The sequence below is a fragment of the Anneissia japonica genome, unplaced genomic scaffold (genome assembly GCF_011630105.1).
Source record: "Anneissia japonica isolate Jap-2015-1 unplaced genomic scaffold, ASM1163010v1 scaffold287629_len218694_cov150, whole genome shotgun sequence".
Classification (NCBI taxonomy): Eukaryota; Metazoa; Echinodermata; class Crinoidea; order Comatulida; family Comatulidae; genus Anneissia; species Anneissia japonica.
The window spans coordinates 59,968-85,144 of record NW_022755927.1 but is presented as its reverse complement, the minus strand read 5'-3'; the positions used below and the strand labels follow the sequence as shown (position 1 = coordinate 85,144).

Sequence of the window (25,177 nt, the reverse complement as noted above, 5' to 3'; positions counted from 1 at the left end):
ATATATATATATATTACAATGATGATGATGGTGTAACGATTACGACAATAGGAAGATTTAGCAGCCTTACGAAAACGATAACGAATACGAATACGTCATTATCATTGTCGACATTCGTGCCTAAAACATTCTTGACAATATGCTATAAGAGCTGAATACGATCCTTGATTCATGCATAAATCGCCAACGTTGTGACAGATATGCTACGGTCCTGCAGGGGAACGGCTATCTAAAAATGTGATGGCGTAACTGTATTCGTTCGATTCGTAAGCTTGCAAAAACTCAATATTGATGACGATGAATACAGTATAGTAACTAATGTAGATTTTCGGAATTCGAATGAATATTAATGGTAATAATAACGAATGATAATGATGATGATGGTAATAATAATGATAGTAATGACGATGAATACAGTAGTAATGTAGATTTTCTAATAACGAATGATAATGATGATGATGGTAATAATAATGATTGTAATGACGATGAATACAGTATAATAATGTAGATTTTCGGAATTCGAATAAATATTAATGATAATAATAACGAATGATAATGATGATGATGGTAATAATAATGATAGTATTAATAATGATGATGTTGATAGATGAGGAAGAGGGTGGAAGAAGAAGAGGAAGAAGAGGGGATGATGATGGAATTACCGAGGCCCTATGTACTGCAATGTGCCATTCCGTCGAAGACGCTCAAGTATATTATGCTTATGTTTTTGTACTACCTTTGAGTAGGGGCTAACTGTTACTGCTGGTTTCGGGAAAAAAATAGAATTAAAACAAGGATTTGTAATGTCTAATAAGATTATGGTAATGATGATTGTCACTTTGATAATGATGGCGATGATGATGATGATGATGATGATGATGATGATGATGACAATACAGAAAAGGATGATGCTAATGATAATGGTTGCCACTGAAGAGAAAAAAAAAGAAGAGAATTCCTATACTTAAGTCTGAATTAATTAACTGATGATTTATGTAATGAACGAATCAAGGACAGTTAACTTGAATAAATAATTACATGAATATATGAGTTATAGTAATAAAAAACATTCTGACATCACATTACGATTGTGGCTGTATATTAATCACCAATATGGTCATATTAAATTAAGCGCATCAAAGCATTGTTTGAATAGTTATTAACATAACAAAGGCAACTCCTCTTTTCTCCCAAAACACCTGTTGATATTGAAGGTAAAATCGGCAAACAGCGTAATGTCCGCCGACGAAAATATGTTCCAATCTGTGCAACATTATTGCAACGTCTGTAAGTAGGCTTCCACCATTCGAAACTTTATAATCACAGTAATAGATAATTGATAGAAGTAATGGTATGTAGAATATTAGGACGCTAAGGTCTTTAATTTGTGGAGATCCGTTTGGTCAGGTATACAGATGGTTCTCAGTTGTGCGTGGTTCAATCAGTTGAACTGATTTTCAATTCATGGACAGTGATATAACAAATACTGGTGTTTGTTTTCATTTTACTAAAATTGTCGAGCTTGCCTACTTCTTTAAATAATGCGCTATGATTTTTTAAGCATTATAATGCGATGATGCAGTAAAAGGGAATCTAAGAGAGTTGGGCTATTGTGTGGGTTGGTACTGTATTCCGAAAATGTCATAGCAAGCTAACACAAGTTCGCCCTTCCATTTCGAGACCACTTTTGGGACCGACTTGAAAATTAGGAGTGGTTTCTGGGTTCGGTTTCCCTTAGAGGATTTAGCTTTGTGTTGAGATTGACGATTGGAACTTGAAAATCACACCATGAATCGAAACGAAATTTTTAGCGTTTTTTCCCTTTTAAATATTTATACAAAACCTATTCGTGATTGTTATTTCGTTCTAATAAAAAGTGGTCTCGAATTAGAGGTATCTCGAAATTAGAAGGGTCTCGAAATGAAAGATGCACTTTTGTTTTTCATTATTCTTTTTATCCACTCTGGTTTTACCATCGAGAGTACTCTCTACTAACACCATTTGCAAATTGTAACATATAGTTCCATTGTTATATATAGGTCTATTAATGAATTGAATTTATATATATATAAATATTAAGTAATCAAACGCAGTTCATGGTTGCAGTAAAACTATATGTCTTAATAGGTAGCTGTTAAGACACTTCTGTTAAGTAACATAGTTGCTGTATATATATAAAAATAAGAAATCAAACACATTTATGTATCTATTTATCTATAGAACACTGTATTTATTTTCGAAAGATAAGTAATATATATTTCGAAAATAAATACAGTACAAATATATTGGAACATGATGTTATATATCGTGTCAAACATAGTTCATCAAAGTAAGAATTATTTGTATGAAAAAAGAGGTCTCTGGTGGGAATCGAACCCGCAATCTCTCCCGTACGATAAATAAATTTTGATGAATTACGGATCTAATACCACTATAGTCTCTCTCCTTCATGCAACTTGAGGGCTCATACATAGTGGAGCGAACTTTTTTTAAATTTTGAAGTTACGTAGCTATGTAGCAGCTATCATGGAAATGCTATTCAAAGGGCTTCAATTTCTTGTAGCTCCTATTTGGTAGGCCTATTGCCATGCTTATGATGATATTAGCTACCTCTAGTGCAAAAAGAGATGTTGATACAACACACATAGAGCTGCTATGCCTTCTTTGGCTAACGGCATAATGTTGTGAAGGAATAATTATGCAAGGGAATGTAAGATTGTGACAAACCTTTTAAATTTTATTTAATTCCTTTCGAATAGTATATACCTTACTTTGATCCCTCTCTCTGTCTAAAGTTATATTTTTGTATTTCCTACAGTTTTTGCCCATTGTTGCATATCTTTGTAAATAGCTTCGATCCTAAATGGGAATGTATTCACATGCCTTTGGTCTTTTAACAAGTAAAAGCAACATTAAATCAAATATTATGTTGTCCTGAAAAATGTAAATTATTAAGCGTACCTGCTCACTCACTCAATAATCAATACAACTTCTCCAATTTCATGTGAAGTTGTTTTGACGTTTGATAGCTGTATAAATGAATATAGCGCCCTCCATTAGCTATCAACAGTCACTGCTGGAAAGATGATTTTATTATCATTTTGTCGTCCGCGTAGGAGGAGGATCATGATCATCATCTGTTTGGTGGTATAAACTTTATCCATACTGATTGTAAATGTTATCATATGAAGATAGATAGGCGATACTTTGTACAAGTAAAATGAATTTTCGGTCAGTTTTCGGCGGTCGAGCGTCAGAGGGCTATTCAGCTGAACGAGTGCAAGGTACGTTGATTGTTTATTGATTGAATTGAAGGCTGTGTGGTTTTCGGCTTGGTAGGTACTGTCGGCCCAGCCCACTTTGCTTGGGTTGGATTGAATTAGAGGCTAGCCTATCCTAGGATAGGGCCTAGGCCTAGACCTAACTACGTTCGGATTTAATTTACGAATATCTAAATCTGGATTAGGCCTAGGCCTAGTAGTCTTGTTCAGAATAATATATCATTGCAAATTTGTTGTCACAGCAGGGAGATGTATTCTCCCTGGTCACAGTGAGGCGCAGATTTCAAAGCCATGCCAGGCCAGGGTGGGGTTGGGATTGGGTGTGAGAAATCATGGAGAGGTACACAGCATGCCCACCCTCCCTCTCCACCACACAAAAATGGTTAATTTCCATGCAATTTTTGCAGAAAATTAGCCCTTGGTATCTCTTTATATACAGCATGTTTTTGCGCACCTATTTTGCTTGTGATTTTCTGTGTAAATATTTGAGATATTCTCATACTGGTATTCAGCAGTTTACTACTAATGAATGAGTCCGTCCCCAACACTTACTCTTCCCGGGCACAGTGACTCGTCGTTATTCATTGCCCACTTATATACTCCTGGGTGGAGAGAGATAAAGTGCCTCGTCCAATGATACAGCGACTTGTATAGAGAGGGTTTCAAACCCCAAACTCAAGGTTGAGAGTCCAAGCCACAGCCGTTGCCCCAACCATTAAAATGAATAAAGATAGACCCTTAGGCCTAGTCCTGAACCTGTTTAATGGGTATGACTTGTCGCTATTCTGTCTTATTGAACTTTTTAGAAGTGACAGTTAAATATAATTTTCATTTTAAAATCTAATACGCCTAGACCCCTGGGTATTTGACCTTTTTAAGCTGGTAAACAGTTCCAGTCTGTTAAGACCAGCAGCGGGCTGACATAAATTATGTACTTTACACTACTTCAATATCGGTCCCTCCCTAGTGGATTCGAAACAGAATTGACTTTTACAGATATGGTGAAAATACCACTTCAGCAGCCCCACCATGGTTGGGGCTGAGGCAAAGAAATTTATGATTGTGGTACTTGATTGTCGGAAATGGCATTCTCAGACTTAAATTTTCTTTTCTGCTCCATTTTACTCTACAACTTTGAAAAAAAAACTTGCACTCCAGGTTCTCCTACCCCTACCACAAAAAATAACGAATGCCAGCGCTAGAAATTCCCCAATGATGAGTCCGATACCCCCGAAAAGAGCCCGCATTTACCTCAACTCCACCGTGATTGGCAAATGGTTAGAGATTGCATCATATTAGTGCCCCCTACACTTAATCCATTATTCCCATCAGTCTCCCCACCCCCAAACAATGAGCTACACTCAGAAAAAACCAGACTCTTGGTAACAATGCTAGATTTAGTAGAGGGTGTAGAGGTTTTTTCCTGGAAAAATTATTTTTATCAATGTTATGCGTGCCAGATCAAAATCTTTGGTGGGCTGGAGTTGGCCTGCGGGCTGGGGGTTAAATACCAGGGGCTTAGACCACAGTAAATAATTTAAAGCTTAGGGTTGGGTATGATCTCAACAAATAATAGGTGTTACCAAAGAATGGTAACATAATAAATTATTTATAGTTATTGGTATAGTGACCGGTCCGTGGCAATATATTAAGTTTTTAGCTGTTTGTTATCTTTTAGCAATAAATTTACCATTACATTCAAGTCTGTTTGCAATTTGTTAATTTTCTAAACCCAGTTATTTGTATTTTAATCCTTGATTAAGATCATTCTAACCACACTGCAGTAATGCTTGATTAAAAAAGTGTCAATACGGTATAATTTTTCTTTAGCTGGGGAACTCTCATGAATATGCAATAGGCCTACAGTAATTACCCACAATTCATCAATAACCACTACAAACCAAGCTTGTTTAAGAGGTAATAGTAAACTACAAACCTAATATTTAAATATAATTTGTAAAATAATATCTAGCTAAATCCTATAATTTAGGAAAAGTAATGGAAAAAAGCAACAATCAAATAGAGTATCGTATAATTTAAGATAGCTTGCATTTTGGTACATGAATTGAGTTAAGAACATTGAATAATTGTGTACTACTAGGCCTAAGCCAAATTGAAATTGTTTATTTATGTGACCTTTCAGCTTTAATTTAATGGCTGAAATTAATTTTAAATGCATTTCTAAATATTGTTTATGTGTGATTAGAATGTGCTCTCATCTACAGTACAATTTAAACAGGATTTTGCCCTTTGATGTCTATAAATATTAAATTAGGTATGCAGTAATTTCTCGATTACAGAATGTTGTGTTATTAAATGTTGGTCTTAAAAAACATAGATTTCTTATTTTCTATAATGTTCATTATACAATTTTAACTGTACAAACTTAACAGTATGATTCCACTTCCACCTGTTAGGCAATGTATTGCCTTCAAAATACTTATTTTTATATAAATCTATACATGGCATTGCTCCTCTTATTTATTATTTGAAAATTTAGTTCACCTTAGGTCGAATCAGTGCAGTCGTTTAATCAGATCTACCACCAGCACAGTAATTGTTCTTCACACTCCATCTAGTAGATTAATATCTTATGGTGACAGCATTTTCTGTTGTTGCGCCATTACTATGGAATTCCCTGTATCTCCTTCTCTCAACATTTTCAAGAACCGTCTTAAAACATATCTTTTTTCAACTTTTGAATTCTGTTCTACTCATAGCGCATTGACACCTGGTTTATGTGCTATAGCAAATTTATATACATTACATTACTTAGTCTTCAGGATATGGATATTAAACAAATTAAGAGAACTCACGCCAACCACTGGCCGTATAAGATTGATAAAAAGTGAACTAAATTTATGGACGACCATTCATGATTTTTTCATTTCCACAATGATTACAAAACATACGCTTTTGGGGCAGGGGAGATGTCAACTGTATAGGCATGTTTTTTTGGTTTTTTTTAATAAAATAAAATGATGATCTAAAAAAAAAAAAAATGATTTTTATTGTGTACTCTTTCAGGGCTAGGAAGGTGGTCACAGAAAAGAGTATATTTTATAGTGAAAGTAAATTAATAACAGAAATTCACATAGAAAACTGATAAAAATTTAATATATAAATCTAAGGTAAATGTTCTGTACAAAAAGATAAAGTGTTACATTGTTAAATAGAGTAGGCCCTACAGGATACTTGTTGGTTGGTGGAATGAATTATGCATGCATTATTTATGAATTATTCATGCATTATTTAAGAAATATTCATGAATGTCATGTTTTGATCCATTTCTTCTGTCATTTGTGAAACATACTGTAACCTACAGTAGGACTAATAGAAGCGAATGCTTTGCCTAAAAAATGGCCAACATTTTAAGAATAATAATTGTACAATAAACAATATGTCAGGCCTCGCCCAGTCACGGCACGCGCCCGGTCCCGCTTCACTCCCCGGCCCGACTGAGTTTCAGACAATATGAATCGGGAGCTGTTGATTGCATGACGACGGTAAGAAGTGGAATTTAATGACGTCACTAAAAGTCATCTGCGCATGCGAGAAAGTCAAAGTTCTCCTCATCGCATGGATTCTGGGATGCAATTTTTCTCCAAATCTATGTATGGAGAGAACGTAGGGTGCCCGGTAGGACAGTCACGCATGAGTGATTTCATTCTAGCGTAAGGTCGTTGAACAAATCGAAAGCTCCATATTGTGTCATACTAGTTACATATCAAGATGAGCAGTGTGGATCCAGTTTGTATGTGATGTAACGATACAATGTTTTAGACAGCACTGAACACTTGTAAATAGTGAGATACATTATATTTGTTTATGATCAAATACAATATAATATTTTTTTAAAATTCAACACGAAAAGTGACAAATACATAAAAAAATATAGTTTTGAGAAAATGTAGATAAGGGAGTTTTCGCAAAGTTATGGAAATTAACATAGAAAATTTAGTTTAGAAATCCTTTCCCTACAGTAGTATAATGGCCACAACGTAGGTGATTCAATGCCTTTTACATGAATCGTGCATCATATTCAGCTCGTACAATATATTGTCAAGAATGTTTTAGGCATGAATGACGATCATGATAATGACGTATTCGTATTCATTATCGTTTACGTAAGATTGCTAAATCTCCCTAATATGTGTTAACAAATGTAAAACGTTTAAACATGTAAGTACATCGGTATTGTAGAGTGTTTATCGTTGGTGAATTATTCATAAATGACATTTTGCACGAAAGGTTAGTTATCTTGATCCATTTATGTTTGTTTGACTACTGTATATCCAAGAGAGATCTAGAACAGAAATATGCATGATTCCTAAAAAGATTACTAAAAATTATACTAGTAATATTCTACAATAAAACAATATGGACTAAAGGAGAATTTTGACCCATAATACATTATGTCACACATCAACTAGAGATATATGCACATCTCTATATCATTTAATTATTGAGCCGTAACAACAGCAGCCTGCTGTTGACCTTTGTGAGAGCATTGAGTGTTATGACGCACATGTGTAGGTGGTCGTTTGTATGCATATCATTACTAGAGCACTACACCATCGTGATAGCTGAGTGAATTCATTGATGGTTATCCCTGATAAATTATTCCACCTTCTACATTCATGCATTATGTAATAATCATAATGTAATAATTATGTAATAATAATAATAATCACAATGATGTTATAAATAAATAATAATAAATCATGTAATAATCATGTAGTAATGATAATAATAATAATAATAATAATAATCATGATGTTGAAATTTTTGTAGAGTGTTGCTGATCATTCAATTTCACTGAGATTTAATAAGTGTATTTATCTAGGATATGAATGGATACCATATTGTTTGTTTACCATTTAATGTACTGTAAAAAAGAAGAATTTGAATATTATATTCTAAGCATTCCTCCCCGTCGAAGCTGACTGGATGAATATCAGATTTGTTAAAAACTGAGATACAGTAGATTATGCCGATATTATCTACTCAAGCTACTGTCAGTACAAATGTAGCCCAAGCCTGCAGTAGATTTATTCTGTTCAGGAAAATTTTCATGATGGATTTTAAAGACGAATAGTGGTAGTTTGGTCCATAATACACAATGGTGTATATTGGCAAGGTTTTTTTTTAAATACCTTGTTTAGAAAATCATTATTTTAAATGATGCTCAGAAGACTTGCTGTATAAAGAAGAATACGATGTTGCAATGTAAATAGTTCCGTGATTGAACCAATAAATGTTTTGAAGATAATAATAATAATAATAATAATAATAATAGATGGATTTATAAGCGCAAATAAACGAGGTCTCTGTATTTTTTATTGAGATGTTTGATGATGGATACCTAAACATTTGTTATTTAAATGATTGGTAGGGGAGCATAAATTAAAATAATTATTGTCAATACACACAAAAAAAAAACCCATTTGTATAGCCTGAAGTTATATAATACTGTAGGGATAATGGGAAGGAAAATTTTAACAATTTGTAACCATATACAGTAAGTGTGCAATCTGTTCTGCAGTATTGTCTGTTTATACCATAGAAAAGTGCTAGCTATCAATTTAAAGCTCAAATTTTCTTCGACAAAAAAATTGGTGCCTGTATATGGTCATGATGTGATGTCATCATGACCATATTTAGAGGCATGTCACTTTTTTATCGAATATTTATAGTGTGGATGGGGATTTAGGAAGTGCTATTTGATCATTATTATTTTTATTATTGTAATCTGGTATCAATCAGTTATTACACGTCTATTGTAGCTTGATTCTTTGCCTGTTGTCATCTATTCATTGTGCTATAGGCAATTAAAAGTTAATTACCTGTTAGTATAAAGCACCATTGAGTCAAAGTGCCGGTACTATGCCCAACATATGTCACTGTACCAGCAGCTATTATCATATCTTATACCATGTCATAAATTTGTTTTTTTCAATTGTTGAATGAATATTTCTAGATATAAAAGGATAATGTTTTTGTTCTGAAAAAAAGTAATTTGTTTCCTTTTTAAAGAATTTGTCATACAAGGTTAAAAGCCACTTAAAATAGGCTATTAAAAAAAAAAGCATTTTGCGAGACAAAAAAATGATGATGAGTTAATTTTGCAAGGCGACATCGATGATCAATGAGAAAGAACATGCTGGGGCCCATTTTATGTGGTAAATCTTTCTTCATTCTGTATACTTTAACCAATTTAACATTGTTCTTCCTAAGGTCCAGTTAACAATTATTAAACATGTTTAAAATACGAAGAAATATTAAGAACTATATACTGTATACAAAAATGAATGAAAATTGGTATAAACAAGAAGCAAGAAGAAATAGTGTAAATGAAATTTTTGAAGGAATACAGTATAGTGTAATTTAATGAACTGCGAGTACTTTATCTGGGGGAAGATTATTCCACAGTTTAACTGTCGAGCAGTATTTGAATTTTTTTTCCCAAATTCATTGTTCCATTTTGGTAAAACTATATTTTTAGATTTTTCTGTGGGATGGGAGCAGTAACCTATAATAAAGCTTGGTTTCCATGGAATCGCTCATCCTACCGGTGACAGTCACTGACAGCTGTCGGGAAGGTTGAACCTGGTTCAGCTCTGCCAATTAAGTTGCAGACGAATCGGGTGCCTTTCTGATTGCATCAGGGCAGCTAGCAATGCACCCTGATTCATCGGCAACGCAGTCGGCTAAGTTGAACCAGGTTCAACCTTCCCGACAACTGTCGGCGACTGTTGCGGATAGGATGAGCGATACTATGGAAAACAAGATTAAAGAAAATGATGATTACTTTTTTAACACATCTTGCTCTGTACAATTCTTGCTCTGTACATCACTACTCTATAGCAAGTGCACATTGCTTTCAGATCAGTCAGTGAAATTGTAAGTCATGTTTTATTCTGGAACATACTTCAATTTGTAGAGTAATTATAAAATCAACAACATCTTGGGATCTACTGTGAAGGGCAGCTATTGGTTATCTCAGTATTTAAGTTAAATGTCAGTATGCTGTATGTGGCTATAAGGCACAACAGAATATATAAATCAATATATTCATTAATCACGTTGCAGTTACAGTAGCAATAACTTAAACAAAATTATCTACAGTTCAGCAACAAACTGAAAGATGTATCTGGGTTGAGAACTAGATAATTAGGGAACAGGTAAAAAGTAATAATAGACAAATAACTGTTTCTACCTTAATTTCAAGTTCAAGTTTCTCTTTATTGGTACGTAGAAGGTTTAGATGAAATTCTTTTTCCAAGGTTGAACATACATATAAAAAATATAGTTAAAAGGTATTACAATACAGGATACATTTTGATTAGTTAATATAAAAAATATATAATATTGCAGTACATAAACATAGAATCTTAATGAATATACTGATTGCAACTATCTCTATGGCTTGTATAAAACATGTCTATAGTTCAGCAGCAAAATAAAGGATGTGGGGTGAGAACTACCGCAACACCTCAAATTGAAGCCTAGTGGGCTTAATCTCGAGATGAATCTCATCTGGAAATATTCAAGGCAAAAAAATCAGGCTGAAGTTGTTCAAATTTACCTCATAATACAGGTACATTATATTATCAGCATGCACTCCCTCACTTAATTATCGAGGCCCCTCCCTGCTTCACCTTTACACCCCATTATCCCCTCTCCCTCATCATTCAAGATATGGCACTACTTTTAGAAAGCCATTCAACAATATGAATTGACATTTGAGTGGGCTTAAAAATTCTTCTTCCATAGATACTAAATAGTCTGATTAGAACCTAAATGCTAAAATAACAAATTCAATCATATTGGTGAAAAGAGAGTGATTATATATCCACTCACTTCATTGGATTTGATTTTCTACTTCAATTAGTACATTGTTAGTCGTGGAAAACAAAATTCCCAGATACAGTTTGCCAATTAGGTTCATCGAAAATAAATCTTTAGGAAGGTCTGCGCATAAAAGGTATATCTACGTCATTACAACAGAATAAACATAACAGATAGCATGAACTTTGTAAATCAATAATGCTATTACTACAAAATTATTAAAGCTATTTAATGAAAGTATTCTTCGAGTACAAAAGGTGAGTATAGGGACCGTGAAAGTTTTTATTGGAAAAGTCTAGAGGAACCTGTTTGCTGATAATATTGATAATAATATTGATTGATGATGTAGCGGATGTTGTGATGTAGCAGATGCTACTAAATTATTGATGATGGTTGAATATGAGGTGGACAAAGATGAACGCTACAATCAAATTAATGTAAAACAGATAATTGCTACCATTTAAATTTTACAGTGCACCCTCCAAGACCAAGACCATCCTCTATATTTGAGACCACTTTTTCAAAGAACCAAACAATCTTCCGTCTATGAATACTAAGCTAACCCAGTATGTGATGACCGAGCCTCAAGGCCACCCAAATTTTCAGGTCCCAAGGTGGTCCCACATTGAAGGGTCAAAATGAAAATTGTCTATTGATATTGCATGAGTATACGGCAGAAACTGGGTCAGAATTACGCTGTAAACGTAGTCCATTACGGACAAGGTGCTATCAGTCATTGGTCATCTGTCCACACACTGCACTTGACATGGCTATCAAATGAAACTGAAATGAAGTGCAATATACTAAAAAGTACTGTAGGCTCTCGCAGACAGCTTGAGTATACAGATACGTTGTTGATGAAAGTGATTGAGTGTACGATGTATGCTTGTGATAATATTTCTGAAGTGTATTTGAACATTATGTGTGAACCATACATGGTTTATTAATAAAATGCTAGTATTTTAACATGTAAGTTAGTTCTTATTGGTTTTGTTTTTAAGCCTTTTTCTTATTTGTTGCAATGTATATTGTTATTTCATTTAATTTCATTTAATTTATTTATTCGACCAATACACATTTACAAAAGGTATAGTACAACAAAAATTATGGTCAGGTGCATTTTACTATAATAGGCCTATAGTTAATTTAGTAGTTATACAGTAGGCTTTAATAGGTACACTCAAGTTATAGGCCTATAGGTATACTTAAAATTACTTGCAGGGATATTTTGTGAGAATTCCTGATACATGTAGTCAACAACAAAGCAGATTTGAACAAGCGTAGGTGGTTAAATACTATGTATACAATAATAGAGACCTGGTATTATAGTAACCCACATTCTATAGATTGTAACCTAAAATAGATAATAATAATCCATTTAGATTCTTTTTGAGTACAAATAACAATGAATTTCTATCACACCAGCATTTTATATATTTATTTCTGTCTTTTGTGTGATTACACTTTCAGTGACGTAGCACTGGTATCACAAGTAAAAAGAATAAAAGAAAACCAAAATGAAAAAAAAGAAATTGAACTTAAAACAAAACTAATGAGTTAAAGAAAAAAAAAATATGTACATAAATATACAACTACTGCATCAAAAACAAAATTGCTTAAAACTCATAACAAAATTGAAAAGGAAAAGGCAAAAGGAATATTAAGATATTAGTATTAAAATACTCTATGTAGATCTTATTTTTGACCTAGATATGTAACACACAATTGCAGGGGACCCACAGTGTCCGCAAGTTGCGAGTCCTCTCAGTAAATCGGTCTCCAATACTGAGTGCATGCAAAAGAATCCGCAAATTTAAACCCACCTTTTATTAAAAATTCTGAATGTATGTTCAGAGAGCAGCTTAGCTTAGTAGGCTAATCTGGTGGTAGCCGCTGTGTGTGCGCTGAACCGTGGAGATCTCTAGGTCCCCGGTTCAATTCCCATTGCTGCCTCTCTTTGTGTTTCAGCTAGAGGGCTGAAATACAAGTTACAATAATGCACTGTCTTTCGGATGAGACGTTTAAGCCGTTGGTCCTGTGTGCATTTATGGCGCATGTCCACGTTAAGAATGCAGTACACCCTTCGGAAAAGAGTAGGAGATTGTCTCCCGATCTACTGCCCAATCACCACCAGAAGGACCCCACTAGAAATAGTCTTCTTCTAGACTTTCATGGGCTATTTTTGATGTTTACACTGAATAAATTCAATCGATCAGTTAATCAAAGTCTCCCTGAAGTCATCTATGGGTAGCACTGACATGCAATGCAGCACTCTATATCAAACTAGGTTTTATTCAAGTGTAAATATTAATTCAACTAAATGTTGGGTTGCTGTTGTATCAAATTCAGTGTTCTATTTACATTTAAAATGCGAACCTGAACATGTTGACGAATCAATGAATGAAGATGCCTTGTTTACAGATGTTCCACGTGGAACAATTTTGTGTAAATGTTAAATGAGGGCAGTGTTATTTATTCTTGTATGTGCAGCTGTACTATAAACATGTTGCTGTATAAGACATTTGCATACCAATGAGGTGGGTTATGTAAAGTGATTGACAGTGACTAGAGTATGTGAAGTATAGGCCTAAACTAGCAATATTGAATTGTAGTAGATCCTTGCCGAGCCACTAGGGTTCATAGGGCTGGAGCTTATCTCCAGTTTCTGTAGTGAAAAGCGGATCAGAGCGTGATGCTCCCTGTGGTAGGGACATGTCCACCGCAGGGTACTCTCAGCAATTTGTTGATACCCATTAATACAGCTGGGTAGGCTGAAGCAATGTAGAAAAGTTTCTTGCTCAAGGAGACAACTGAGGTGCACAGTGAAAGATTGAAACCCAGACTTCGAGGCTGGAAAACCAAACCATTCCTGCCGCGCCAAAACACTTCCACATTTTGATTAAAAGTACTATGATAATATATAAATTTATAGTAAGTTGCTTCAGGATTAAAATTTGCCACAAAATGCTAGAGCTTTGGATCTGTATATCTAATAGAATGAAAGTGAATGAATAAATCAATAAATAATAATAATAATTACCTGAGAAAAAATTTAAATACATGAGATTGTTTTCTGCTATGATATTTAAATGCTTCAAGGATTTTCTAATAAAAGACAAATTTTAAATCAGATGAAATTGTTCTTTAGATATTACGTGTATATGATAAATTATGATGCAATATATAGCTATTATAGAACATTTTATAAACAAATAATATGGGTATTGTGGGATTTCAAGCATTCTCTTTATTCATGATGTACATGTTTCATAGATCTTTGAACGCAGTTTTTATTCTTGAGATTTTCTAGTAAAAGAACGATATATTATTGAGTCAGATAAAGTGTGTTTTTAAATACATTACATGTAGTAATATGATGTTTTAAATTACTACACTAATAGGTAATTATTATAGAACAAATACTATGTGTGCTTCCAATCTTACCTCTTGATTCATGATCCATTGATCTTTAACATAATTGTTGAGGATTTTCTAACAATGGACAAAATATTGAGTCAGATAAAGTGTTCTACAGATTTACAGCATTTGATATATTTAGGACACAATAGATAACTATTATAGAACATCTATAAATAAAGTAGGCCTACTATGTGTTGTGTGCTGCCAAGCGTTCTGTTGATTCTTAATGCATGTGTTACATTAATAACATACAATACATTTTGATTAAGCAATGGAATTCATTTTAGTGATTAGCCTAGTTGTAGAATGCGATTGATTTATGAACCATTGGTTTGTTAGATTTAATTACATATTTTGTTGTCATTACCAAGGAGAGGTGCAATAAGGTTTCTACTTGTTTGTGAAAGAGGCACACTTGTACAAATTAGTTTTTGTACAGTATATTTATATGTATGTAGTTTGTGCCTATTTTTGTGAAAATTAAAAAAAAAAATACATATTTCTATATTTTGTCTTTATGGTTGATTTAAAAAGTCTGGCTTGTGTGTTCCTTGGCCTAAACTCTGGATCTGCCAAGCCCAACATCCTGATTCCATCACACCCTAAATCCTTGAGCCAACTTGCCTGATATCCTGGTTCTTTTATAAACCCCTCCATTTTGGTTCCGATGATTGAAGAGATCTCTCAGACCTAAATAGTAAAAATAAAAGTGTAATATTATGTACAAATATGTTTATAATAATTATACTTAAAAACGTGACGTCATTCTCCTTTTTTTTTTTAAATATTAGAACGAGAATCTATTTTTTTAAAGCGTGGCCAAATATATCAATTCTTTTTATTTTAGCTGAAATCTTATTACAGTAAATATATTCTCCTAACACAGACAGAAATATCTAAAAAAAGAAAATATCATTTCCCTAATTCTTTTTATATTGTAGCTGAAACCTTATCAGAAGATGAAGAGGAATTAGACGGCAAGATGGGCAAAACACGACGATCATCTACAGGTGGACTGTCGCCCTCACCTGGCGGTCCATTCTCAGCTCTTATACCATCTATGTGGCCTCAGGATATTCTAGCACAATTAGCAGAGGTAAGTAAACTGTTGTATGTCCATATATAGTGATGATGTGCCTATATATGGTCATTATGTGATGTCATCATCACCATATTTAGGCATGTCCTTTTGTCAAATAAAATTTGATAGTCTGTCCACACTGTCACATTTTCTTTTGCAAAAAAAAAAATCTGTTGTATGCCCATATATAGTGATGATGTGCCTATATTTGGTCATGATGTGATGTCATCATGACCATATTTAGACATGTCATGTCTCTGTCTAAATAAAATTTGATAGTTTGGACAGCGTTTAGCCTTTAATTAAAAATTGAAAATAAGGTAATAACTGTATTATGTTCTGAATGTGTCTCATTAGAAATTGACAACATATTCATTTATTTTAAATAAGAAATTCAATGTTTTATTAAATTCTTGAAGGATTTTTCTAATTTTAAAACAGACAGTATTGTAGGTCTTTTTAAAGATATATTTAAGATATGCGGGCAAGTTCCAATTAGAGAATTATAGTTTAGGAGGGACCCTTCTGGTAATAGGTAAATGTAAATGTATTCATGTCATGTTTGCTCAGATCCAATCATTGAATTTATGCCATTATATTATTTAATCAAGTTTAATTGGAAAGGGAATAACCATATCAGAAAGTCCAAAACAAATTGACTGTGTACGTGCTACAGTCCAGACTAGCCTGTGTGTGGTGATTTTCACCCTTTTTCTTGTGTCATATTTTTTAGACTGAAGACTCGAGAGGCCCATCCGAATTTCGATATGATGAGTTTGGTTTTCGAGTAGAAGAAGAGGGTAAGGTGTTCATTTCAACTACTATCAGCAATTGTTTCAACCTCTGTTATTTATTACCAAGTTTTAAATCAATCATTAAAAAAAACCTGAATATGAATATTTATAATTGTGAGAGGTATTTTTTCAATTCAACTTCTTCCACTTGTTCAACACAAGGTATACGATGACATAAGTATATATTATAGGCATCACAAAAATATTACAAATTAATGACAAAATGTAACAATGAAATAAATCCTAAATACCATAAAGTAACAATAAGAGATGAAGCTCAGAAAAAAGTGTTTAAACTTTGAAATAGTTGGCACCATGGTAATACAGACCTTTCTTTTTTGTTGTCAAGTTACAATGTATTATTAGATATGAATAAATTAAAAAATAGAGGATAAAATTATTCGGAAAGCTCTCTAGGTTATTTAGTTTTCAAAAACAACCTGGTTTATGCCCAGATGTGCCTATATATGGTCATAATGTGATGTCATTGTGACCATATTTAGACATGTCACATGTTTTTGTCAATTTAAATTTAATAGTCTGGCCAGGGCTTTCGGAGTTTAACCTTTAAAAGTGACAGCTGTGGATTGGCATTGGTGTTTTGTTTTTTGAGTGCAATAACCAGGTCATTCCATTGTCAGTCCAACTGTGCTTTTGCTCTCCCATTTTCTAGCTTCCTGTAAACATTAATTCTGCTTTCACTCTTTATTTTAAAGCTGTCTTTTTTGTTGATATTTTGGTGTCTTTTAAATCATTTTGCTATCACATTCATTATTTTTCTTATTACATGCAAACAATAATTTGTATACATTTTATAGAATTAGTATATTTTTATACCTTCTCTAATCACATATTGTATTGTTTTTATCGTACAATATATAAAAAAATAAATAATATTTGTGTGTCCATTGTGAAGAGTTACTGAAATGTGAACTTTTTCAGAAACACTTGGTTTAGTGGCACTCACAATTTGGTGGTGCATCCAAATTACAAAAAAAAAAAAAAAGAAAAAAAAAATCTGTTTTGATAATATTTGAGCCTGATATTTTTTATTTTAAGCGATAATGTTGTTTATATGTATTATTCTCTTTGTTTATATTCTCTAATTTAAAAATATCTGTAGTTTTACAAACTGTATTTAGTTCCTGAAGATGACCCGATAAAGGTCGAAACGTCGAAGCATGGCCTCTCTTTCTTTTTTCAGAGTAACGTTTGTTCTATGTTAGTTACTAGTATTTTGTGCAATTGAATGTGCAGTTTCAAAGCATTTTCATTTCTTTCAGACAGTGATCTACATCTTTACTATGGTACATGGATTATTTGTATGCTGATTCAATTTGGAATGATTGATTGAATTGTTTGATTAATTTCTTCATTTATTTTTAGATGGTGCTGAGCCAAATTCTAGTAAACTTCTAAGCGAGCCGTTTATAGAGGAACCACAGTACCGCCTGAAATGGGTTGCATACTTTGAGTTTTCGCACAACACAGAGGTTGGGGACTTCACGTGGGACCAGGTAAGTTTTATGAATAACCTAACTGAAAAAGATTCTGAAATTTGACAGTAGTGTGATAAGTTTTGTATACTTACATTTGTATTTGTATTACAACTATTACCATCTAGGTCTGTTAAAGGTTGGTGGTGAGGGGGGGGGGAGGGGAGGTTGGATGAGTGTCTGATCTTTTCTTTAAAAGGTTGTTGTTTTGATTCCTATGGCAGCCCAATATTTAATTTCTCCAGTTTACATTATAATTGCAATGATAGAACATTTTACTGCAATGTTCAGTGTTTCAAGTTCAGCCTTGCTACGAAGTGTAAATGATTTAATTTGTTTGTAAAATGTTCTTCTGTCTTTCTTTTAGGTGGATCTTAAGCTTCCATTAACAGACAAGCTTCGGGGTATGATCAAGTCCGGTATCCCACATAGCATGCGCCCTCAACTTTGGATGCGATTCTCCGGTGCTTTACTAAAAAAGAAAGAAAGTGAAACCACATATAAGGTGAGGAAAGAAAGTTTTTTTTTCTGGCCTGTCCTGACCATCAAATTTTGTTTGTCAAAATCATATGACATGCCCAAATATGGTCAAGAATATGATGATATTATGACTATATATGGCCATACAAAAGTTTTTTGTTAAAGAAAATTTATTAACCAGGACTGAGCTTAACAAAGCATGATATTGTTATGCAGGATATAAACATTGAAAATATCTAATGCCTTTATTTACATTGGTAACTTTATAAAGCAAAACTATGCCTTTTGAATAATGTCATCATGTAAATATAATGTAAAAGTATGAGAGGCATATTTTGGTAGTTCAACTAGTCATCCCAGTTATGAAAATATTTTGGTGAGCCTAATCTCATCTTTCAGTTAATGCATATTGGAAATTCAAACATCCTGGGTTCTTTTTTGTGACTGGCCATAATCCAACACCTGAACCTCGTATTTAAACGGCCTGTACTATTATTGTTGCATGACCATGTTGGCAGTGGCTTATCCCCTCCACCCCAAAAAAAGTTAACTACCTAAAATCACCATATTTTGCGAATTAGGGCCCCTCAACTGATCATTGAGCCCCCCTTCACCTTTTCGATCCCCCCTCCCAATCAGGCCCCCTCATTTCAAGACTTCCAGATACGCCACTGCATGTTGGCTGTTGCATTAAGATCTCATCTAAACCAATTCGTTGTTGTTAACATTTCCTGTATTCCTACAATAGGAAGTGATAAAGGCCAGCAGTGGTGATCACACATTAACAGCGAAACAAATTGAAAAGGTAAGCTATACAAAATGAAAACTACAACAAGATTAAACCTTTAGGTTTGTTATAAAGTTTACCATCACATGAATGGCTATAATAAAAATTGAAAGGCAACATATAAAAATGGGAAAATGAAAAATAAGTTTAAAGCATTCAGTGATTATTATGTTTACCATCATGTGTAAGACTTTGTCCACACTATTAATATTTTGTTTGACAGATAAATGTGATATGCCCATATTTGGAGATAATATGACATCATAATGCTCATATATGGGCACATCAGACAAATTTGTCACATAAAATTTGATAGTATGGATACAGCCTTCAGAAGGATAATTACACATGGTCTCATTTCTAATATAAAGAGACATTATGAAACCATCAACTTTTAATATTTAGTCTAGAGGGAGCTATGCACATTATTCACATGCCTTACGTGCACTTTGTTGAAAGGCTTCTGTCATCTTAAGGGTTTAAAAAATGTATAACCAATCATTATCTTTTTCCACACATACATCTCTTTGACAGACTTAGTGTTGTAATAATTTATAGCTAAAAATGTGTTAGAAGAGAATCTGAAGATAATATAAATCTGTATTTCTACACAGGGATTTGCAATTGACTTGTTATGTCTAAATTTATGAAATACTACTACTAAAATTTACTTTATACCCAACCTGGTGCACTTGGTTTTATTTTATTTGGAAAGGTCTGAAATGCATTCACATAAAACATACATAAAAAAAAAACAATAAACCAAAGTAAATCCAAAAAAAAAAAAAAGCAAACAACTAAATTATGCTGCTGTTGCTTGGGAGTATATCAACAATTCCTGTATCACTTTGTACAAATTTACTAACTGATTACATACCGGCAATAGATAACAACCACAAACAGACAGATTGCTGATAAGGATAATAGCATATTTAATAACACACCCTTTTCAATGGACATACCCTTTCCTTTTCCTGTAAACTGTGTAGGCAGATTGCTGTTATTAATAACAATTGATATGAGTTGATTTGAATAGCTTGTACATATTCAAAATCATAAGACATTTATTGCTGTCAACAATATTAAGAAAATTAGTAATTAAAATTGTTCTCCTATACAGCGATATTTTCAACGAAGAATAAACAACAATATAAAGTGGAGATAATTAAAATTTATATATTGGAATTACAAATAGATATTAATATTTCATTTTCAAAGCAGCAGTTGTTGTTTCTCTCCTCCCCATAGTCATTTATAATATCATATTTATTCGAATAAACACCCCAGGGATGGTGGGGGGAGGTAGTTTGTTGTTGAGAATGGTTTTGAGGGGGAGTTTATTCAAAGGAGGCGATTTATTTTTTTGGGTGTAAAATGGATATGTATATACTCAAATTAGCACCCCTTAATTTCCACTGTAAATGTGGAACTAAAACACATGATTACTGCCAAAATGTGATTGCGTGATCATAAAAACCTACTGATCTCAACCAGGTTAAAAAAAAAAGTATTTCTACTGGAATAGAACATTTTTAGAGTGTGTTGAGAATGATACTGTTTCCATTAGATTTATTTACAGTCATTTTGGGTGGGGGGAGTATATATTTGAGCCTTTTGGGTGTTTATTTGAGGGCGGTATTTTTTTCCAAATGGGGGTCTAGAGGGTGTTTATTCAAAGCGGACGTTTATTCAAATAAATACGGTATATTAATATTTTTCATCAAAATGATGTTCTCTAATTGGAGTATAGCCTTTTTTTCATCTAACACATTTGTACATTTTCCTCAATTGAGTGATTGATTATTGATTGATATTTTAAATTGATTGACAGTTTACATATATCATTTATTAATATTAGTTATTTTCTTTTAGGATTTACTTCGTACGATGCCAAGCAATGTATGTTTTAGTTCAAAGCACTCAACAGGTGTCCCGCGGTTACGGCGGATCCTGCGGGCCCTTGCGTGGCTATACCCAGACATTGGCTATTGTCAAGGCACAGGCGTTGTAAGTGTAGTATTGAGTTAGTATTAAGAATGCTAAGGGGAAATATAGTTGCATGGCAAACATTACAATTGTATTGAATGTTTGCAGTAAACCATATAAATAGTTCTAAATTAACTGTTGTTTTTATTGAGGAGAGTGTCAAGGCATTTCAAATGAGTCCCTCCAGTCGTCACAGCGAAGCAATTCAATCGGAATGTCGAGACACTTTCAACAAAACAATTCTTTTCAGAACTATCTATTGTATGTGAAAGTACCGCAAGCATTTATTATTATTGTTAGAGTTCTAATTAGGTTAGCTAGCTATACAAATTTGCAGTTTCAAAACTTCAATTAGATTCAGACAATTATTTCTTTTTTTTCAAATTTACTGTATAATCGGAGCATAAACCTTTTGGAAACGACGATTTCAAAAGCCAGTTTTAAATTTATTTAATTTTTGAGACACAAAAATTATGTACGGGTGAGACTCCAGAGCTCTACAAGGCAACATTAAAGACTGAGCCAGAAAATTATAGACACACAAAACTCCATAAGATCTAGGGTATTTGTAAAAATTAAGCATTTTCTGTTACTGAATTTAAAATTATGCCCCTTCAAATTCCAATCGAGAAAATGTACCTTTTTTTTACCATCTTCAAGGGGCCGTAACTTTCAAACTTTGTGTCGGATTTGAATAGTTTAAACTGGAAAATGATCAGTGCAATGAGTTCTTTAGATGTAATATTAAAAAATTATTCAAAATAATAAATTTGAATTTTCTCATTGGGATACCTACTTCAAGCCATGATTGTCATGTGCCTCGGTTCATCCTTTCAATATCACAAACATAAACATCCTGATCTCTCGATCATGTTGATTGACTGTGAATGCTGGTTGCAATGACATAAGCCTTTTGGAAAAGACTCTGATGTGATATTGGTATCCGTTTTTTCGAAGTATGATTAGTCCAGATCCGAAAATGTTGCTACATTTTACCAAGTTAGATGGTGTGTAAAAACTAGAAACGTGTTCACTGCTGTCGTATTATAGATGTTTCTACATCTGCTTGTTGATTCATTACCAGTTGTGTTGTTTATTGTAGATGGCAGCCTCGCTGCTCTTGTTCCTCGAAGAAGAGGATGCGTTCTGGATGATGTGTGCAATAATAGAAGATTTGGTACCAGCATCGTACTACTCCACTACTTTACTCGGTGTCCAGGTAAACACGATGATAAACCATCCATAACTACAGCCAGTGGCAGATTCAGGGGGAGCCTAGCCAGCCGAGGTGCCCCCCCCCCCATTTTTAAACATTATTTAAAAAATGGGGAAAAATTGAAATTATATTCAAATTTAAGTCTGAGAATACCGTAATCGTACATTTTCTTACCTCAGCCCCAACTATGGTGGGGCTGAGATGGATGGACCCTATATTTCTGAAAGTCCCTCCGTGGGCCCTCTATTTTGAATTCTTGGATCCACCATTGAAGGCTAACTAACTGGGTCATAACTAAGGAACAACTGCTAGCTTTTAGGATCAACTAACACAAGCCATGCTTCAAAGTTTGATCCAAAATTAATGTAAAATATAACTATGCTCAAAATAATTATCTATAATGTTATTTTTCCATTAATAATGAAAAAATTTATTTGATCAATTAAAAAAAACCTTTGATGTTTGAAACATCTTTGGTGTACTAGGCGAGATGAATGGCCGAGTGGTTAAGGCATGGGCGCCACGACCTACAGCCATAATATTAGCATTGGTTTGAATAGCACGCTTGACTTTGGTTCCGGTGGTTAAACAAGTCTTTTTGGATATGAACTCTAAACTGTAGGCCCGTGTACACAATTGGCCCAGAACCATAAGCTGTAATTGTAAACTTTGAAGGCTGATTTCTCAAAAACTGTTCTATAAACAGATGTATGTATTTTTTTTTCTCTGAATAGGCTGACCAAAGAGTGCTGCGACAGTTGCTAGTCAGTTACCTTCCCCAGCTCGACAAGCAGCTTCAAAATCATGACATAGGTTAGCTACTGAAATTGATCTTTTTGCTTATTGGGTTTTGCCTCTGGAAAATAGAATTATGATTAGTGTGTACACTAAAATAAATTCTAATGTGTGAGTGCTTATAATATTTGAGTGATATGTTACCCCATGGTACAATCCAACAGGCAACTTCCATTGTTGATTTTAAGGCAGCTTTAAAAACTCACCTTTTTAACATGTACTTTTCTTAAATTATTCCTCCTGGCATTTACATATTTATTGTTAAGCGCATTGAGGCTTAATCATAATGCACTGTATATGCCTAAATTATTATTATTATTATTATTATTATTGTTGCCATAGAAGCCTCCGAAGTATGGGAACTTTCAGCTGTATCCACTGCTTCTTCATTAATAGTGAATACATCATTATCTTTGCATAATGAGGTATAATAGTATATTAACTAATTTCTGTAACATCAAGTAGTATTTTAGTACTATATATCATATATTAAGTGTGAGCAGCTTAGCTCAGTTGGCTAAATCTGGTGGTAGCCACTGTGTGTGCGCTGAACCGTGGAGATCTCTAGGTCCCTGGTTCAATTCCCGTCGCTGCCTCTACTTGTGTTCAGCTGGAGGGCTGAAATACAAGTTACAATAGCGCATCGTCTTTCGGATAAGACGTTTAAGCCGTTAAGTCCCGTGTGCATTTATGGCCCATGTGTACGTTAAAGTACACAGTACACCCTTCGGAAAAGAGTAGGGGATTGTCTGCTGGTGTACTGCCCAGTCACCACCAGAAGGACCCCACTGGAAATAAGTCTTCTTCCAGACTTTCGTGAGCTATCCTGGTGTTTACAATCGAATAATTCCAATCCAATCCAATCTATTATTTTACTCATATTGTTGATAATACATTTCATTTTCAGAGCTGTCACTGATAACCTTACATTGGTTTTTGACGGCATTTGCTAGTGTAGTACACATCAAGGTACTACTCAGTATTTGGGACATGTTCTTTAGTGAGGGATCTGTTGTACTCTTCCAAGTGGCACTGGGTATGCTTAAAATGAAGGTAGGTTTGATTTATCTATAGTAGGCCTTCACTTTTAAACATTTATGAAAAATTGATTGTGGAGTTGTAGTTTGTGCTAATGTGGGATGTTTCTAATCCAAAGGCCCTGCTGCCGGGGTTCCAAAAGCAGGGGTTTGGGGGCTTGCTAAGGCACCCAACAAGGTCCAGAGGCAGAGCCCATAGTGGTGGTTATCTTTCAACATTGCATGTAGTTAAATTCCTAATTCAAACCATTACATAAACTAAGAGTGGATCAAAATATTGAAACAATTTTTTTTTTGTCTCGGGCTGCTGCGGAACTTGGGCCCTGAGGATTTGGCCTTCCCTCTGAGTGGTAGTGCCAGACAGAACCCCATATCTTGTAATTGAAAGCCTGCACCTTTACCATTGTTCCACATTTAAATGATTTGACCTATAAGTCCTCCTACACACTCAATCATAATTACTAACACCAGATGGCATGTATCGACGTGTAACAATAACATTTACTATTTAGCCTTCAGTAGGAAAAGCAGCATTGACTTCTCCCTCAAAATATACCAAATATTTTTTTGTATGATTATCTAGTTTTTGAACCATTAATTCCAGTTGGGACCATCTGTTTCTGAATCGTAAGCTTATCAACAAATAGAATTGGCTAATCAGCTTATTATTATACAACTATTGTGTGCAGTAACAACCTGTTCATAAGCCTAGGAATGTTGAACCATATGGAAGCAAATGTTAGTGATTGTCTGCACGAATCATTGAGTCGAATGATATTAGTATAGAGGATATTTTTAAGCATTGGAATATATTTGTAGTCTGTAGGAGATGAATTTTTGCCAAAATTGTGTGTTAGCACACAGTGAACTTTGACCTCTCCAGTTTGTGATGGTAAACAATGATGTATCCAGTAACAGTGAGTATATTTGAAATTGAGTAATTGTTAAATATT

The 25,177-nt window shown here is 33.9% G+C and overlaps 1 protein-coding gene across 6 annotated transcripts in view; it reads left to right on the top strand.

Annotated features, from left to right (window-relative positions):
- Positions 1–1,200: 1,200 nt before the first annotated feature.
- LOC117123795 (small G protein signaling modulator 3 homolog) overlaps positions 1,201–25,177 on the top strand; it is a 68,796-nt gene continuing 44,819 nt past the window's right edge. For 5 of the 6 annotated variants that reach the window (XM_033269818.1, XM_033269813.1, XM_033269815.1 and 2 more), the window contains exons 1-10: positions 3,083–3,284; positions 15,494–15,648; positions 16,367–16,433; positions 17,814–17,944; positions 18,291–18,428; positions 19,152–19,208; positions 21,063–21,197; positions 22,279–22,395; positions 23,127–23,205; positions 24,095–24,240. In XM_033269818.1, the coding sequence (XP_033125709.1) occupies positions 3,221–3,284; positions 15,494–15,648; positions 16,367–16,433; positions 17,814–17,944; positions 18,291–18,428; positions 19,152–19,208; positions 21,063–21,197; positions 22,279–22,395; positions 23,127–23,205; positions 24,095–24,240 (1,089 nt within the window). In that variant the 5' untranslated portion in view covers positions 3,083–3,220. Of the gene's footprint in view, positions 1,288–3,082; positions 3,285–15,493; positions 15,649–16,366; positions 16,434–17,813; positions 17,945–18,290; positions 18,429–19,151; positions 19,209–21,062; positions 21,198–22,278; positions 22,396–23,126; positions 23,206–24,094; positions 24,241–25,177 lie in introns of those variants that run through there. The other variant, XM_033269816.1, reaches the window with a different exon arrangement.